Source organism: Sarcophilus harrisii, chromosome 5 (assembly GCF_902635505.1).
Source record: "Sarcophilus harrisii chromosome 5, mSarHar1.11, whole genome shotgun sequence".
Lineage (NCBI taxonomy): Eukaryota > Metazoa > Chordata > Mammalia > Dasyuromorphia > Dasyuridae > Sarcophilus > Sarcophilus harrisii.
Window position 1 is genome coordinate 10,213,086 of NC_045430.1, and position 18,845 is coordinate 10,231,930.

Below are 18,845 nucleotides of genomic sequence, written 5' to 3' on the forward strand. Positions count from 1 at the left end.
CTCCTTCATTTCCCCTCCCCTCCGCTCCGCGGCGCCGCCCCCTCGTTGTGGCACAGTGTTGCAGCTAGGCCGTTTTTCGCTCTTGTCTGGCTCGCGATCGGGATTTTCTTGGCGGAGGAGCTACGGCGGCTTGCCTTTTCCCTCTCCAGCTCATTTTAGAGATGTGGAAACCGAGGAAAGCAGAGAAAACCTTCCCGGCATCACAAACTAGTGTCAGAGGCCAGATTTGAACTCAGGAAGAGGCGTCTCTAGGCGGGCACTAACTGGAGTTAACGGCCTGTTAATAGCACATTCGCAGGGCAGTTCCTCTTTTGGAGGCGCCCTGCCCGACCCCACCGTTATCCGAACTGAAAACGGACAGGTAGCGGCGGACATGCGCGGCAGGCCTCGGTTCTCCCCCGCCCCGGCTGCGCGGAGGGCTTGGTGCACATGCGCACTAGGTCCTCGGCCTCCTTCCCCTCCCGTTCGCGGCCGTGACGTCGCCGGGCGGGCCAGGGGGCGGAGCGCCGCGGCGTGGGCAGTGCCGCGCACGCGCAGTCGGGCCCGGGCGGCATCCCGCCCCTCGGCCCTCTGTCACCTCACAGTCGGCGTTGCCGGGGCGCGTGCGGCCCCGTGCGGCTGAGCAGCCCGCGCAGCGCCGCGCCGGCCCGAGTCTCCCAGCCCCCGACGCCGCAGGGCCTCTGCCCACCGCCCCGGTCGGTGCGGCACGAAAACGGAGAAGACGACGCCGCCGCCGCCGCCGCACTCGCCGCCGCTACCCTTGGGGTCGCAGCCGGCGTCGATGGAGCCGACGAACCTGTACCCGGTGAAGCTGTACGTGTACGACCTGTCCAAGGGCCTGGCCCGGCGCCTGAGCCCCATCATGCTGGGTGAGCGCCCCCGTGTCTGCATCCGCTGAGTGCCTGCCGGCTGCCCGGGCGAGCAGAGACCGGGGCCGCGGCCGGGGAGGCGGGGGAGGCCCAGGCCTGGGGAGGCGGTGCCAGCTCCCAGCTTTGGTGACCTTGGGTTCGTCACGGCCGCTCCGCGCGGGCCTCGGTTGTCGTCTTCGTAAATTGGGGAGAGGCGTGGGGGGAGGGGAGGATCCTGGGGTCCTGGCAGGGCTGCCCCTCCCCCGTGGGCTGGGGGGGAGGGGCAGCTCCCGGGGCGCCCTGCTCCCCTCCCCCAGCGCTGCCCTCACACACTTCGGGATGCAGGCTCGGCGAGGTGACCAATCGGCAAACTGCAACATCTACAGACTGGACCGGACTCTGGCCTCGGGGCTGGAAGGGGCCTCGAGAGAAGTCTGAGCCCAGGGTGGGGGGCACGGGAGGCAGGAGAGGGTAAGCCGCCTGTAAGCCGCCGAGAAAGGTCTGGGTCCGGTGCCCGAGGATGCTTGTGACCCGCCGAGAGGTCTCTGAGCCGGGGGCGTGGGAGGGCGCGCCGTCTGTGACCCGCCGAGAGAAGTCTGACTCCGCGATGGGGGCACGGGCTGATGTGCCGCCTCTGACCTGCCCAGAGAGCTCTGGGTCTGGGTTGGATGGGAGCAAGGGGGAGGGGGGTTACACTGCTTATGACCCGCCGAGAGCCGAGTTCAGGCAGGTCGGGGGGGGGGGGGGGGGGGGGGCCTCGGCTGGGCTGGCTGGGGAAGACCTCGGGGTTTTGGAAGAGAGGAAGCGACTTGTGATCAGAGACAGACTTTTCTATTTGGAGGGGGGAAGTTGCTGCCAAATTAGGGGAGAGATTAGATTAGCTTGGAAGGGGATTGGGAAATGCATTAACAAATTACCTGGTTTCTATAAAGAAAAATATAAACTCAGCACGGACAAGACTTGATGTGATGTGATGGCATTCATCAGAATTCTGTGGAGTAAAACAATTTCTAATTCCTTTTATTTCAAGCCATCCTCAAGGAAACACCAGAGACAGACCGATCCCTTCAGAGTTGGGTGTGCTTCCTAGGTCACGCTCCCTCACACTAGCATCCCACATGAATTTTTTGCTTTCCATTGGGCTAGGGCCCAAAAGTTGGGGCTGAAAAGCTGTTCATATAGATGTGTTCTTAATACTTTTCCAGTTTTAACTTGAGTTGAACATAATTTTGGCTGCTAAAGAAAAATACAGGAAGTATGACAGTCACTTCATTGAGATTTAAAGGCGTCATGGAGGAAGGAGCCCAGTCCCTAGTCACTTATGATTACAGTCTGGTTACAAAAAATAAACAATATTCTTGGATTGGAGCCATGTGGTTTGTCCATTCATAATGAGAAAGCAAATTGCTAGGTTTCCTAGATGTATGGAAAAGGAAATTTGAAAAACTTTCTGCTTCCCAGACTGGGGAGATTTCCATCTGGGCGCACGAAGAGACTCTTCTGATTCCCACATCTTCATCTCTTCTGGGTGGCTCTAAGGGTGTCTCTCTCTCCTTCTCCTTAGGCCTTGTGAACATTGTGATAGTAACCTTTGGAACTGAAGACCAGACATATTTGTTTTAGTTTTCTCCCAAGCTTTAAAACCATTTTAGATCTGGACCAGTTCTCATTTCCAACCACAGAATGTGTCTGTCCCTCCCCTTCGAGGATACTTTCTCTTCAGTGGTTCCTAGTAATGGTTTTGTCATTTAAAAACTTCTATCTGGGCAATGAATCTCCTGTGCTTTGGAGCAGTGCCAACTTCCTTTTATTTGACCAATTGCCTTCCCTGTGTCATTCCAGCGCTCTTTGAAGGCAGAAGACTAGTTTTAAATCCTTGCTCCTGCTACTAATTAGCTGGATAAAACTCAAGTTTTTTTCATCTGTTAAATGGCAAAGCAAAAACAAAAAGAAACCATTGCCACTCATTTCCCAGGATTATTGTGAGAAAGCACTTCTCAGCCACAAAGGGCTAGTTTTATAAATGGGGGATGCTCTTCTTCCACCTTGCCCTTGTCCAGTGTCCCTTTCAAGAACATGGTGGTCCAGGCTTGGCTGGAAGGGACCTCCTCCAAGGCTGTTTAGTCAAACATTGCAACCTCTCCATTTTAGAGAAGGGGAACTAAGTAGATGGCTTGCCCCAACGTCATAGGTAATGAGCATCTGAGACAGTGAATCCTAACCCTCCCGACTTTTTCTGCTGTTTGGCCTCCCATATTCCTTTGGGACAACTGGAAAGTGTTTCTGAAGTTAGCCATTGTTTTTCAGAGATGAAAATGAATGCCTCCATTGTTCAAGCTGAAAATAAATCTTTCAGGATTCACATTAACGTTACCTTTGTCATTCATAATTTTTTAGATTTCTATCATTTTCCTTCCAGTTTTCTTCCATTTTGAGGCGTCCTGATATTTTTAGTTTGCCCTCATAAAGCAATCCACCTTCCTCCCCCATCCCTCCAAGGATTTTAGTGCTTCTTCCCTGGATTTTTCTCTTGTCATCATTACAGAATAAAATCAGAATGGCAATAAATGAGGTCATTATCTTATTGCCTGTTCCTTCCCAGCATGGTACAACCTTTGGACAATGTTAATAATATCTTTAGTTTTAAAGTTCATGGGGCCACTTTCTCAGAAGACATCCCTTCTGAACAGTACATCACTGGCTGTAGAAATGCTCCTTAAGAGCTGTTTCTTAGTGCTTATACTCCTAATAGGTGTAAAACACGTAGTAAAACTGCTCTCCCTTCTGTTGTTTGTGGGTTTTGGTTTTTTGTTTTTTGGCGTCATTGAAGCATAAATTTCATATTCATTGAGGTCAGACTGAATTTTGGCTTTCTGCCAACATATATCCGAGCTAATGAAAGTTTGTCAAAATTTTAACATTTATCAAAGAACATGAACATCACCGCTTCTCAGGTTTTATTGTAAAAGAGAGAAACTCAGACCTGAGTTTCCATTATTAAAACTTTTTGGTTTTAACTAACATTCTCTGCTATTTTTAGCCAATATGCTTTATTTCAATAGGACTTCTGTTTTGTTGGTTTACTCATTGTTTATTTTGGTTATAAAAGTCCTCCATGAAATAAAATACATATCAAGCAATCAATCCCCTATAAAAAAAGAAATTGTCCTTAACCTACCATCTATCCACTGAAAATCATAAAGGGAATGGAAATTTGTGAATAGGAACATATCAGCTAAGAAAATCACTGTTCATTTATGTATCACTTAACTTTTGCTTCATTTGTTCTCAGTCATGCTGTTAGCTTCCCCTTCTCTTGGGGGATCACCTCACCTCTTCCTGACAAGTCACTCTCTAATTCCCACAGGTGAAACAAAATCAACTATCCTGATTGCCCTTTAGTCCTTCCCCTTAGTACTGCTCTGTGAATTCTGGTAACTTCTTTCTGTGTTAAGGGGCATAAAAGAGAAGACAGTCTTCTCAGGATGAGGGAAACTTTGCCCTTCTAGCCCTTTGCTAGCTGCTCCATAATTAAGATGCATGCCTGCTGCAATACAGGATTTACTTTCAGATTTTTTTGGCAAGCCCATCTCAAAATTATTCCTGTGATTCAAGGACATAGGGATTTAGGCTATATGTTTTATGCCTCAGCTGAATTTTAAAAAATAATCCTCTTATGTCCCAGGTAAATTTGGGGGGAATGATACCAATGAGAGAGCCTTCCTTCATGGAGTTTGTAATCTTTTGTCATTTATAAACATGATTCACGAGTTATACGACTGCTCATAAGAAAGTACAAGATTGTTTGCTCAAAGCAGTGAATGCCAATAAGAGACTGGGCCAGCATGGCCTTGTAGATAACGATCCAGTTAAACCTGTTTGGATTTTTCTTCATGCTTTAATCATCATCTTTCAGATTCTGTGTTAGATTCATTGTCTGAACTGTTTTGATATGTATCTCAGTAAAATAATTTTTAAAATATTTTCCCCCATATAGTTAAAAACGATCTTTAACATTCGGGTTTTTGTTGTTTTGTTGTTGCTGTTTTTAAGTTTTTAGTTCCAAATTCATTTCTCCCTCTCTCCCCTTTCTTCTCCACACCCAAGATATTAAGCAGCCTGATATATAAGTGTAACGTAATGCAATTTCTTCATTTGTAAAATGGAGATAACATTAACACACCTCTGTTTCTGGGTTGATTTGCTGCAAGGGATAACCTAATTAAAAATTATTAGCAGACACTAACAATCCTGATACAATATAATCCCCTCAAGCACTATGAGAAGGAACTCACTGGTGGATTATTTATTAAGAAAAATTCGTTTCTTTGCTGGAAAAATCTTTATCTTTCAGAGTTTTTAAAGTGGTAAGTGGCATCAAGCTTTTACCTTTATAAGCTGGGAGAGGACCTTTAGAGGCCATTACATATGAGGGAACTGAGGCACAGAGAGGCCACGTCACTTGTTCAGGATCACTTAATCTAGGAGATGGGAATTCAAATATGCCCCAAGATGCCATTTTGATTTCATGCCATACTTTCTTGTGCCCAAAGTTGATCTGCTTCATTGTTCCCGCTGAAGAATTATTCCTTTCACTCTCTCTCCATTTCGCAGCCACCTTTAGCCAGTGGGCTCGGAGCAGGAAACAAGGACCCACTGTTGAAGTCATACACTCACCCCCGACAGGCCTTGCCCATATCATCTGGCTCGGGACAGAATATTGAGAGGTTTTTGATGTTGCTGCTTTTCCGGGTTCCATTCCAAAAAGCAAACATGAAGTATATTGGGAAATGAATGGGGAGAAGGTAACTGGCTGACTCAGCCAAGCAGTCAGGGCTTTGCTTCCACAGAATCCTCCATCCTGGGTCACTCTGGGACTGCTGACATATGTCAGTCCTTAGAGTCCCTGTTCCTGCCCTTCTTCCACATTTGCTTCTCATAAAGGTTGACCAGGAAAAAACTGGGAAGTAAGCAGTGCTATTGACAAAGAAGTACACAACTGTAAAGATTTTTGTCATTTTTATCACAGCAGTTTTTGTTTTCCTTGAAATGACACTAATGATGTATCCTTTTGACACAGAGTAAATACAATTCTTGGCCGCTTGAGCATGTTGTGTTTGGAGTCCTGAGCCATTCCTCGATTCTCTTAGACTCCCTTGTGTCACCTTGGCCCATATCAGTGAGACAGATGATTGGCAGGATTGGGTAGCAGGGAGAAAAGCTGACAGGACAGAACTTCAGTGGCCTAACTAGACGGCAGGCCTCGAGTGACCTTGACCTCTCTGGAAAGCTGCTTTTACCCCAGGTTTCAGGCACCAGACTAAGTACCTTGGGCTTTTCCAAATTATGGAAATAGATGTGAGCAAAGCCCCTCCCCAACAGGAAGCTCTGTTTTAGATGAAAACCTAGGGGATGAGAGAAAACACCTGTCACTGTGTTTAGGGAAAGAGAAAGGAATAAACTAATGTCTGATCTGATAACCAGGCAAGGGGGCCTGGCAGCTTCTGCCAGTTACTGAAGAACAACTTGGCTTCTATTGGTTTGTTCTCTTCCCTAAAGACCTTCCCTAGCTAAAAGCCATCCTGTCTCCTTCATCTTCCTGTTGTCCCTACCTGATGTGAGGAACGAAGCTATTGCCCCACTTTGGAATATGGGGTCGAGGGCCTCAGAATGCTGGGTGCTCCTTTCTTCTCGAGGTGCAAATGACATCCCACCCCTCTTGCTGTGGCCTCCCCTACGTTCTCCACTGAAAGGCATTGTGGGCTCCTTCATCCCCAACTCGGTCACAAGGGGCTTATCTCATGACACAGTCTCATGGCCACTTCCTGGAGCTCTACGGTGATGAAGCTGCCTCAAAACCTACCACATGCCTCTTGGTTGTCACCCTTTAATAATAGTATATTGCCATTTATATAGGGCTTAAATGTGAGCAAGGCATTTTATCCATGTCTCATTTGGACCTCATGACAACTTTAGGAGGCAAGTGCAATTGTTCATTTCATGGATGAGGAAACTGAGGCAGAAAATTGTTAAATGATCTGACCAAGGTCACCCAGGTATCAAGTACCCACCACTCTGTCATCTGTGATGCTACAACTTGAACCCTTTGGCTACTATTCTTACAAAACTGCTCTTTGAAACTTACTGGGAATTCAGTGCCTTTTATTGCATCACCTCCAGCATGACCCGAATGGGGCCCAGTTGGTCCAGTTCAGCGGCTGTCTCCATCTTGGGTTTGGTTTTTTTTTTAATGTTTTCATTTTTATTTTTTATACAGGGGCTGAGTCCATATGGAGAAGCTCTGCTGTCATGCATCTGAAAAGCTTTTCTAGGTCTTTTCTCACTTTCATCGTTCTCTTCCTTCCTGTTTTCTTAACCTTAGCCTGTCCTCAGGCTAGTCTGGGTTCAGTTGGATCTCTTGATAAGCTTTTTCATAAACTCATTTTCCACCTCTCTGCATCTGACAGTTTCTGAGATAACACCTAGTTGTCCTTGCCCATTTCTTCACTGGTGCTGTGACATTCCACATGGCAGGGAGAATACTGTGGTTAGTCTTAGGAAAGTAGATATCGCATGGTTGGGAGGAAAAGAGGCAGAAGTGACTTAAATAAGTGGCCTCGGGGAGAAAGACAGGCCTGGAAACCAGCAAATAGCGACCACCTGCTGCCTGATTCAGCCTGGACATTCCATATATACTCCCCTAGCCTCCTTGGTCATCCAGGAAGCTGCTTCTTTTCTTCTGTGACCCATAGGTCACAGACAATAAAGACCTTAAGCCTGAGGTAGCTGGAGATCACCTTCCAGATCTGTCTTTGGAATAAGGAAAGATAAAATTCTTTTCTACATTTCAGCTGCCTTTCTGCTATCCTGGGTCAAAACTTCCCTTTTCCTCTAGAGGGTGCCAGCCACATTTCTGGCTGTGAGTCAGCTCCCCTTCACTCCCCCCCTTGCCCACTGTAAACCAATCAGTTACCAACTTCAGTGAAATTTATATCACCCCCTCCCATTGCCCTCTGCCCTCAGGCACAAAGCACTACCACCTCAGTTCGGACCTTTCTTTCCCTGGTTGGTCTTCCTCACTTTCCATCTCCCTTCTTCATCTCCCTCCCCATCTCTCCTAGTTTCTAAATTTATCTTCCTAAAGGGCAGGTGTGACTGACTAAATATCATTTCTGTTATAAAACCTCCTGCTTCAAAATTCAGACTTTTCTTTACTTCATCATATAAAGCCTTGTGCACCCTACCTCTTGCCTTTCTTTTCAGCTTTATTAGTCCACGTTACTCCCTGTCACCCACTCGACATTCCATCCAGAGTAGACGGTCCATGGGCCTGTTGTTCAAAGATGAGCCATCTCTCCCACTTGGTGCCTTCCCACAAGCCATAGTCCTTACCTGGGATCCCTGCTCATCTTCAGCTGTCAGATTCTCTCTCTTCCCAGATTCAGCCTTCTCTGATGCACCAGACCTCCCAGGCGCCACTCCTTCCTAAAATGATCTTGGGATCGCTACCTCCATCTTTGTATGTACCATATTTCTCGGTAGAATGAAGGAGGCGGGCACCATTCCAGCCTCATCTTTGGGTTTCTGGCAGTCAGCCTAGGACTCATCTTCAGGGCAGCCCCTTAATAACTTCGGGCAGTTCAATTAAACATGGCCTCGTATATCTGGTTTTAGCAGCACAAGGATGAAATGTGAGAACCCCTTTAGCTAAATTGTTGAAATTTATTTCGTTTTCCCTTTCTAGTAAGTCCTAAATTCAGCATTCATCCTGTTATTACTTTGGGAAGGACGTTTAGTCCTTTTCCCAGAAGTATCTAAAATGTACAATAATTTGTTATCAGTAGATGAAGTCACTGAGAGAAGAATCATTTTTTGAAAATTCATTTTTTTTCTAAAGAAGAAAAACAGATCAGTAAAAACCTTAAAAAAGGAACAAGGGTTTCCATCTTTGATTTTACAATTCACTTTGGAAGGCAAATGTCATTAGTTCCTTGTGAATGAGAGGTTTTCACAGGTTCTCTACCATTTTCTAGAAGCCTCTTGGGCCTTGGCTGAAAGGAGGCAGATTTCCCTTTTTCCATGGAAGTAGGTACAATAAGAGTGGCTAGAGATTATGCAGAGATGAGCCAAGGCACAGGGCAGAACACCCTTACTTAGCGTTGGGGTACATCCGTGTCAGTATGTTTATTTAGGATTCTATTTAGGAGTTCTTTATTGTGGCCTATAATCACTTCCCACTCTACCTCCCTCTCACCTTCACCCCCATCTCCATTGTTTGAACTGAAATTCCACATTATGGGCCAAGAATTTTAAACCTTTTTATAGACCTGGAATATAGCCTAGTGAATATGTTATCTGGGCTATCTTAGAATTGTGTTAAAAACAAATCTGAGCTCTAGCAGAAGCTCTTAGCACATAGCAGCCACATGGCAAAGTTTAGTGGCTGGGAAGGGAGGAGTAAATCCTTTAGTATGTTGTTAGGACTCTGAACAGGAGAGCCATATTAACAGTATCCATGAAGAGTTAATAAAACTGGTCATACTTTTTGATCTAGTGATTGTTTTACTAGGACTTTATTATAATGGATTTTAATTAATTTTTTTTCATTTGGATTATTTGTTTTTGTTGGTAGTTATTAGTAAATTCACATAGCCCATTATATTTAATGTTTTTCTTTTTTTCCACAGGGAAACAGCTGGAAGGCATCTGGTAAGTTTGTTGAGCTTTTCAGTCTTGACTGGGTTGATTGATTTATGGAACAGGCAAGTGTCACCATGCCATGGAATCTGCTGCAGTCCCCAAACAATTTGTAGCTTCTAACTTGACACGTAGATCCACGTTCCATTCATTTTAAGCTTTGAAGATGGGTTGACTCCATTCCAAGAAGCAGCGTGGTATAATGAAAGACCTTGGCCTGGAATCAGGAGCCCTGGATTCTGGTTGTGCTTTTGGTCTTTGCTAGCTTTGTGCCCTCTCCTGGCCCCAGTTCTTTCATCTTTATGGTTACATCCAGCCCAGATGTTCTGTGAATTGAGTTTGGAGGGGCGGAGAGGAATCAGGTCCCATTATGGCCAAGCCTACGAAGCGCTTAGCCTTGTAACCTCCTATTTCTGTTTTATACCTCATGCTCTTGCAGCATAGCATCCCTCTCTGCCATGCCCTGAACTGAGCACCCTAGGGAAACGAGCTTACCCTCGGGTTAAATCTCAGAATGACCATTATTATTCAGCCAAGAACTCAGTACCAGTGTGTGGGCACTTTTCCATGGAATTGGTCCATATTCAGCCTCCTTTGGCCCTCCTTTTTCAAAACTGACCCAGGGTAGCTGGGAAAGAAGTTGCAAAGGCCTTTAGGATCCACGTACCATGCAGAGCCATATTCTTGAAACGGTCTTGGGGAAGCCCAAGCATCAAATTGAAAGGCTTCACAAGCTGGCCTCCCAATTCCATTCTCCCCATCCGGCCGTACCTGCCACTTTGAGGTGGAGGTAGGCTTGGGTTGTTGATTAATTTGGTTTGGTTAACTGTGTACTTTTCAGGCTTCCATTCCAGAAAATGGTCTGGAAATGACTTGAGGAACAACCCCAGTTTTCCCCTGCCAATAAGGCAAACCACAGGTGCCACTTTTTGTGAATCTTAACAGAATTGTTTCTATCTGGGCATAGGTGTACCCTCATTAAAAACCTATATGTTTATCTGTGAATTTCAGTGTCCCACTTACCATTTCTTCCCTCTCCACGGCAGGCACACCTCCATAGTTGTTCACAAGGATGAATTCTTCTTCGGCAGTGGAGGCATTTCCAGCTGTCCCCCTGTAAGTGCCTCCTCTCTGGGACCCTTTCCCTTGCTGCCTTTGATCCCAGTGTGATTCCTAAAGGAGAATGGATTGGGTTACTCAACAGATTCCTACGAATGCCATAGAACTGCTTTAAAACATTTCTGAGACTTTCTTACATACTATCTTATACCATTGCTTTCGGGGTATGCTTGCCAGTCTGCTAAAGTTGTGAATGTGGGCCAGTTATCGGGTAGCTCTTCTCTAGAGGATTTATAAAGAGATAAGGACCAAAATCATCTGGAGCTCAAAGGTAGATCTGAGCTGTTGTCTGTCCTGGTAGAGATGGGGAGTCTCATCAATGAGACTGGATCCATTGGGATCCTTTCTTTTGTTGCCTGATCACTCTTGATTGTTTCTTCTCTTGGCACTCTGGAGTAATCAAGGGATCCTCCTGCTTGAGATGTGATCATATACTACTGTGGTATTTAACACTCAACACTTCAAACCAGCCATTGATTGACCCAACCTTTCAAACAAAAGATAACTGTTAATAATAATAACTTGATTGTCCACAAAAGATATTGGCCATACTTTTTGCCTCTTGAATTTCCAAAAGGAGAAATGGCATATTTTTTCATGGGTATGGCTATAGAAAAATGGATTGTTAAATGAAGCACCTTCTGGTGCCCTGGAGCCTCTGTTTCTGATTCAGAGTGTCAAGGACCACACTACCATGAAAATGGAGAAGCAGCCTGCATTAGAAAATAAGTCTAGTGGAAATCAGGTTTTAAACCATCACAATATATACTACTGTAAGCTCCAAGTGGATATAGTTAATAGAGAGATTATAGGAAAAGGAAAGACTTTTTTCACAGCTGTGGTCAGGGAAAACACTGTAATTTAAGCAAGATATAGAGATGTCCACAAGTTCAGATTAAATTAAAACTCAAAAGCTTTTGCATAAGCATGATCCATGCAGCTAGAAATGAAACAAAAAATCTTTGAAGTAAATTATTTTGCTAAAGTTTTTATATCTAAGATGTGGAAAGCCCAAGGAAAATAGGTAGAGGAAATTGATACACATGGGTAAGAACAAGAATCATTCTCTGATGGAAATGCAAACTATCAACAACCTGGGGAAATAGTAAGAATAAAGTCACCAGCAAGTAAGTACCTGCTGTGAGTCACACTGTGGATAGCAGCACAATCCTCAGTTCTGTTCACAACCATTAGTTTTTTGAAGAAGACAATTGTGAAAGGGCTTCAGGAGGAAGGACAGATGCCTTAATGCATGAGGATAGGGCTGTTAAAAGGGCCACTTGTCTTAAAAAGCAATTGGGAACTACTGGACCTAAAAGTCCTGCCGCTGGGTATGTGTGATGGTTTCAGTGGAAGGCATATATCCTCAGCAAGGCCAGGGACAAGCGAGTAGAAGCACCAGAGTTTATATTTGCTTTAATGCACCCCAAAACTGGAGACACAGCGGGGTTCCTTCAGTTAGGGAGTGGTTGGACAAAGTTGTGTTTTTTATGCTCTAAACAATGATGACTGATGGATTTGAGGAAATGTGCAGGTAGAGGCCTATTTGATTTATGCCAGGTTAAATAAGCAGAACCATATTGATTTTCCCAGTGACTACAGTAATGTAACAAAAACACTTTGGTCTACTTAAGAACTCTGGCCAGGGCAGTCAGCAGTCCCAGTTTTAAAAGTCCACCTGTCAGCCCTTGGCAGCAATTGCTGGATTGGAGGCACAGGTGGTATGCACTTTCAGTCGGAGCCACTGTGTTGGTTTGCACTGTTGATTTGTTAAGAAGAACAACTTCTTGAGGCAGTAGAAATAATCATGTAAAAAAATTATGACATATGAAACATTGGGAAACTTTCCCAGAGACCACCAGAAGTGAGTTCAGAATGGGACAGGCTTTGGGTTGTTTAATATAAACTTAAATTCTACATGATAGCCGTGCATGGTTTCATAAGTGGGCTTTTTGATTCTTTTGTCTCTCTAAATGTTCATGTATAAGTCTGTGCAGTAAAAAAAAATTTTAAATGTAAAGAGAGAACAAGGCAGCCTCTCTGTTAGCATGAGGAGAGGCAGACAGCCAGGAAATGGGCCCTGTAAAGTGCTTAGAGCCCCTTGGGCTACTCGGCCTCACTTAACTGGACAACTGTTAGGGTCTGCCAGCGTGACCTGTTTGAGAGAATTGGAAGGCTAAAATGGAGCTATGGATTGAGTTTGCTTTGTGTTTCTGGGCTTCCTGGAGGACCTCTCTGGGCTTCAATTATGGCTCTGCTCCTTTTTATCTCACATATCCCTTCCCGTCTGCGTAAGGAGTGACCTGAACTCAGTGACCTCGATAGTCCAGCTAACTCTAGATAGAATATCTTATGGTCCTCCCTTTTCATAGGTTCTAGGGAAATTCCCAGAGGTTAGTGATGAGCCTAATGACTTGCCTGTTGACTTGCCCTTGCAGGGAGGGACACTGCTTGGGCCCCCTGACTCAGTAGTAGAAGTAGGAAGCACTGAAGTTACCGAAGAAATCTTCCTGGAATACCTGTCCTCCCTGGGGGAGTCCCTGTTCCGGTAAGTCACAGACATCCCAAGCCCTGGGGGCGAGTGTGGGTCAGGGCGAAGAGGGGGCGTGATAGAGATGGTGATTCAGGGAGCTTTTACAGCCCAAGTTGGCTAACTTGGACCAGGGGTGTCCCACCTGCCACGTGGCGCCCTCACATTGTGGCTTCCCAGATTCAGCCACAAAACATTTGGGGGCTTCAATCAATGCTGGTCATGCGCTGGGAGGAGGGAGGGGGTAGGAAAGACCCCTCAGAGCCTGTTTTCAGATGATCCCACTGGGAAGGGAGGGTGCCTGGGAATAGGTTGTAGACAAAATTAGCATATCCACATGGAATTGTTCTCACAAAATCCTGATCCTCATTTCTTGGAGCTCTGGGGTTCTCTTATTCGTGGTTTGGAAAGTGCTGGTCAGGTCCAACCTGCTTGTTTTACAGAAGAGGAAGTCACGTTTCAGAGAAGGAAGTGACTTGCTCAAGCTCAAGGCAGGTAGTGAGGGGTAGAGCCAGGCTGGGCCCCAAGTCTAATTAGCTAAGCACTATTTCCCTGGGCTTTCTCCTTTGATCCCCATAGACTTGTGAAATAAAGAGGGCCTGCAGACGGTTTTTTCCTGTATTACGGAGAAGGGGGCTGAGCTCCACATGGGCTGGAACTGGGGCCTTTCCCAGGAGACTGGGAGAAGCCTGCCCTTGCCGACTTGTAGCCAGTGTTCCATTTTGGGGTGCTCATGGCTTGTCTCCCCCTTTCCACGGACAGAGGCGAGGCCTACAATCTCTTTGAACACAACTGTAACACATTCAGCAATGAAGTGGCCCAATTTCTGACTGGAAAGAAGATTCCCTCTTACATCACGGACCTTCCGTCTGAAGTCCTCTCCACGTGAGTACTGCCCCTGTCCCTGCCTCTCATTGGGGGGCCTGGCAGCGGCTGGCACATGACGCGGGGCTCATTTCAGCCCGATGTGGATGGGGCGAGGGCAGAGAGCAGTGACCGCAAGCCCGGGGGTGCCTGCTGGGTGTCAGTGGGTGATTCTGCAGAAGCCTGGTGTGGTCCTCACTGGGCCTCTGCCCATCCAAGGCAGGGGTGTATCCATGCAATCAGAAAAGGACTGGCAGTAGGAAGGTGTGGCTGGGGCACCTGGCTCCTTGGCCTGAGAGGGAGCCGTGGGTATGGCAAGAATGAAGGGTCTTCGGCCATGCACTGCCTCGGCGGGCCAGGATTCTGGCAGCTGCTTTCTGGATCAGAGCAGGGGTGGTTGGGAGGACCTCCAGAGACTTCGCAGGCATAGGACGTCCTTGTCTGCGCTTTTCCGGCGCCCACTGAGCTCCCTTTTGTTACCCCGCTCTGATGCTCGCCCTAGTGCTCTGGTGAGTGGGGAAGAGCTAGGATTGTCCCCAGTGTACAGGTGAGGGTACCCGAGGGCCGAGTTGATCAGGAATGCTGGTAATAAACGGCAGAGGCCTTGAGGATTCAGGTCCGGGTCTCTGGGCTGAATCCAGAGTCCTTTCCCCAGCACTGTCACTCTAGGCCAGGGATTGTAGGGTAGAGGATAGAAGCTCGGGGCCAACCTGGGGTCCTTGATCGGCCAGAGAAGCTGCTCGTTCCCAGGAAGACAATGATCACTCACGTGCCCAAAACCTGTCCCTTGGAGGAGGTACCTACTCCCTCGGGGTGTCGTGGCCCAGCAAGGAGAGTGGTTGGGAATAGATGTCAGACAGACAAGAGCAGAGGACCTAGAGCATGAGCACCTGCAGGACAGGGCCCAGCGCTGTGTGCTCATGGCCTCTGGGGCCCCCCCACGTCAGACTGCTGGCTCGTTAGTGCTGACTCGACGTGAAGCCCACCTCCGTTTGTCTGTTGGCTCCCTTGGGTGACCTGGGGGCAGGTCAGGTAGAGCCCCAGCTGCCAGTCGGGCCTAGGGCAGCCCCGGTAGGGTTGATGCGGGCGCTTCTTCCTTCCCAGGGCTCACCCCTATCTTTTGGTGCCAGGAGAGGCCCGAGAGGTCCTGTTGGGCAGGATTTGGGTACCGGGCAGACTTGAGGAAGATGGTGCTGTGCCAGGTTCTCTGCTGGGGTGTGTTGGTATGGGGATGGGGCTCTGCCCTCTGGCCCTGCCTGGTTCACTCCTCAGAGGGCCCTCTCTGAGCACATGAGCCGAGTTTTCAGAAGCAACACTTGTCCTCGGAGAGTTTGAAGAGCGTGAGTGGGTTTTGGGGATGCGCTTGCGTCTTAGAGCAAGCTCTGAAAGGCTCCTGACTTGTCAGAGGGATGCTGATGAACCCTTGAGCCAGGTTCTTTCAGGGAGCAGAGTAGGCCTTTAAGGAAGTGGCATGGAGTGAGGTCCCCTGCCATGTGGCCTGAGGGCCTCCTCAAGGGAGGATTCTGGCCAGGGTGGTCCCTCAGCCTGGTCCAGGTAGCTCCGGGAGTTCCTGGGAGGGGACAGGGAGGAAAGGTTGGGCCTTTGCTCCCCACAGCCTGGAAGTAGAGGGATTTCCAAGAAAAAGTCAGGGTCACTGAGTGCCCCAGGAAGGAGCAAGGGAGCTGTCCGTGCCCCGGTGCTGGAGGAGAGCACGCAGTGGCCGAGGTCTTCCCTCCTCTCTCGTCTTCTCCGCAGGCCCTTCGGACAGGCCCTGCGGCCCCTCCTGGACTCCATCCAGATCCAGCCCCCTGGTGGGAACACCTTTGGCAGACCCAACAGCCAGAGCTAACGGGCCTAGGAGGGAGTGCCTCGCCGTCGTCGACTCTCCAGGGCTTTTCCTTTTTAAAAAAACAAACCCTACCAGATTTCTATTTTATAATTTTACATCAGAGCTAACAACCAGGGGACGGCTTTTTAAATTTCCCAGGGAAGGAGATCATCGGGCTGCATGTAGGACAATGCTGCTAAAAACCAGAACCAATGCCATCCCTTCTAACAGTATTATACTAATTTATTAAGGCTGTCTTGTCTGTGAGTTCACTTTTGACGCTGTATGGTAAGCGTCCCCCACTCCGCAGAAGGGGGAGGCTGCGGAACCAGAAGAAGGCGGGGCCCCTTGGGGCAGACCGGGCCTCCAGGCCCAGGGAGAGATTGCCCAGATAGAGCCCCAGGCCCGGGGGGCTCCTCGCGGGGGGAGGCAGGTGAGTGGTGGGGCCAGGCCATGTGACCACAGGGGCAGGAGTCAAGGCTGACTGCATAGCAAACTCAGGAAGGAAGGAGATCCTTGCCTTGGCTCATCACCCTAAGGTAGACCCTGCCGGCTTTGTGCTTAGCGCGGGACAAGGCTGTCAGGAGTGCAAACCCCAGTCCCTTGATGATCAGGTACAGCCTTGATTACCACCCCCAGTAGCCATACCTGGCCAGCAGAAGGGAGACTGCTTCCCCGCTCCAGGCGTCCAAAGGAGAGATGGCGCAGAATCTAGGTGGCGAGAGAGGTTAGCATGGTGTGCCTGAGACGAATGCTCCCACTGCCCCAGGAGCATTTTGCAGACACACTGGGGAGTTTTTTCCCCATCAGAACCTGACTGCAGGAGTAGCAGAGCCACCTTCTGACTGCCTGGTAGGAGCGAGTCTGGAGGGTCCTGTTCTCCGAGAGGCTCTGCTCCCCCTTCTTTCTGAGCCTCACAGGCTGTAAATACAAGCCCAGGCTCCCCTCTGACCATGCTGCAGCCCAGAACTTTAGGCCCCCGATCTCTGCCTCCACTCTGATTCACGGCCCCCACCAGCCCAAACAATTCGTATTCTCCGTAGCTCATTAAGGGGAAGCAAAAAAGATTCTGGCCTGCCTCAGGTGTTCCGCATGTGACCAACAGTGGCTCAGGGCCAGCCAGGGCTGAGGTCCCAGGATGTGCTGATCGAGCAAGAATGGCCCAATTCCTACCCATGGGCCTGGTCCCAGGGGGCGAGGCGGGAGCAGCAGCACATCCTGGCCCTGGCTTCTTCCCTGCCAGCCTGGGTGGCAGCAGAGAGAACCTCCGGAGCTGCTGCAGCAGCTCAGCAGTCATGGGATCAGGCCTCCCCACTGGGCTGCCTTTGTTCTCTGGGCCGCTCTCCACCTCTTTTGTTCCGTCCAGAGGCAGAAACGTAACATTCCCAGTACTTGGAAGCACTGAACACGTCTCGGTTCTCCGTGAGGAGGGAGACTGAGAGAAACAGTCGTCCCGGGCTAGGTCCAAGTCACAGCCATCCCCTGGTGGGCTGAGGGAGCACTCGGGAATGGGCAAGAAGAGCAAATTAGTAGCTAGGGAGCTAGTGCAGACACAACTGCCTCATGCAGAAGAAGCCCTCTGTTAGGAAGGGGAGGGTGGAGATTGGTTTGAAAATTGTTCAATCTTTTTTTTCCCAATTGAGCACTTCTGATCTTCCCTCTCATCCCCCTCCCCTGAAAAAGAGAAAAAAAGCCCCTTTAACAGTTAATTAAGCATTGTTGCACAAAACAAACCCCTGCATTGTCCGTGGCCAAACGTACGTGTCTCATCCTCTGTCCGAGTGGCAGCTTAATTTCATGCACCTTTGTGGATAACTAAGTGACCGTTGACTTCTCAAAGCTCAGGCACTGGGGTCAGCGCTGCTTGGCCTCCCCTCTCCCCAGACAAATGTCTCTTGACTCCAGACTCAGGACTGTGCCCTCTGGGACTTGCCTAGGGGCCCACGAGGGCCCCCAGGCCTCAGGAAGGGGGCAAGCTGTTGGGCTGGGCACCTCTCCCTTCCTGAAACGAAGCCTGTATTCTGCCATATCCCTTTTCCCCTCAAGTAAGCCAAGTGAGTAACTGTATCTGGGATGGAGGTGTTTGCTAGCTGATCTGTTTCTATAATGCAATAAACTTGGGTCCACCACCCACTCACCACGTGTGTCCTGTTTGCTGGTTTCTGTTGGGGGAAAGAGGGAGCGGGCACCTTGCTGGGCCAGCAATTTCCATTTAAGGTACCCAAGGCACCACTCGCCTGCCTTAGCTTAGCTCCCCAAGTGCCTGCTTGCCTCGGGGTAGGGGGCAGTGCTTCTGGTCCCACTTCAGTTCCATTTTAGATTGTAGTCCCCCTCCCCTGCATTTAGAGAGCACCTACTATGTTTCAGATGGTGCTAATCATTGCTTTACAAATCTCTCTTGATCTCTAACTACATGAAAGAAAGCACCAGATCACTGATAGGGAGAGACAGGTCATGCAGAATCTGGCAAATTATCCAAGGTGATGGAAGATGGAACTTAAAAGAGGCTGTGGGCAGGTGGGCACTTTAATCTGGGCCTTGGCTGCTAGGAGGGCGAAGCCGGGTGGCCGCTTTGGAATTAATGCGAATGAACGGCCTGTCGCCCTAGAGATTCCACCCTACCACCCATCCCTTGCACGGACAGGAAGCCAATCCCCTTGCACAGTAAATAGAGCAGCAAAGGACGGAGAACAGAGGTGCCCTTCGACGATATAAACTGTCACAGGAAAGGAATGGGGACTTTTGCCAACCGAGAAGCGGGGAAGTGGGACCCAGGAACACAGTAGCTCAAGGATAACAGCCAGGGAACGGGGAAGAAATGTGACAGAGGTGAAGGGAACAGCTCCCACTACCCCAGAGAAGCGTTAAGGAGGTGCCGGTCCAGCCAGCTCCTCCCCAGGGCTCGGGACCCCTTGCAGGACATCAGGTGGGCCTAACCCTTTTCAAGACGGTCACTGGG

At 48.7% G+C, this 18,845-nt stretch overlaps 1 protein-coding gene across 1 annotated transcript; it reads left to right on the plus strand.

The window, feature by feature from the left end:
* Window positions 1-30: 30 nt before the first annotated feature.
* On the plus strand, window positions 31-18,030 carry DESI1 (desumoylating isopeptidase 1). The gene is made up of 6 exons (XM_031939580.1): window positions 31-869; window positions 9,536-9,557; window positions 10,592-10,661; window positions 13,103-13,212; window positions 13,957-14,079; window positions 15,814-18,030. Exons 1-6 carry the CDS (start codon window positions 782-784, stop codon window positions 15,905-15,907), a joined length of 507 nt encoding a protein of 168 aa, XP_031795440.1. The 5' UTR covers window positions 31-781; the 3' UTR covers window positions 15,908-18,030.
* The last annotated feature ends 815 nt before the right edge of the window (window positions 18,031-18,845 follow it).

What these genes read in the sequence shown, in the direction of transcription:
- DESI1 (XM_031939580.1), top strand. Translation starts at nt 782, where the DNA reads ATGGAGCCGACGAACCTGTACCCGGTGAAGCTGTACGTGTACGACCTG. An exon ending in CCTGAGCCCCATCATGCTGG is followed by an intron (nt 870 to 9,535) that starts GTGAGCGCCCCC and finishes TTTTTTCCACAG; the next exon opens with GGAAACAGCTGGAAGGCATC. An exon ending in CTGGGGGAGTCCCTGTTCCG is followed by an intron (nt 13,213 to 13,956) that starts GTAAGTCACAGA and finishes TTCCACGGACAG; the next exon opens with AGGCGAGGCCTACAATCTCT.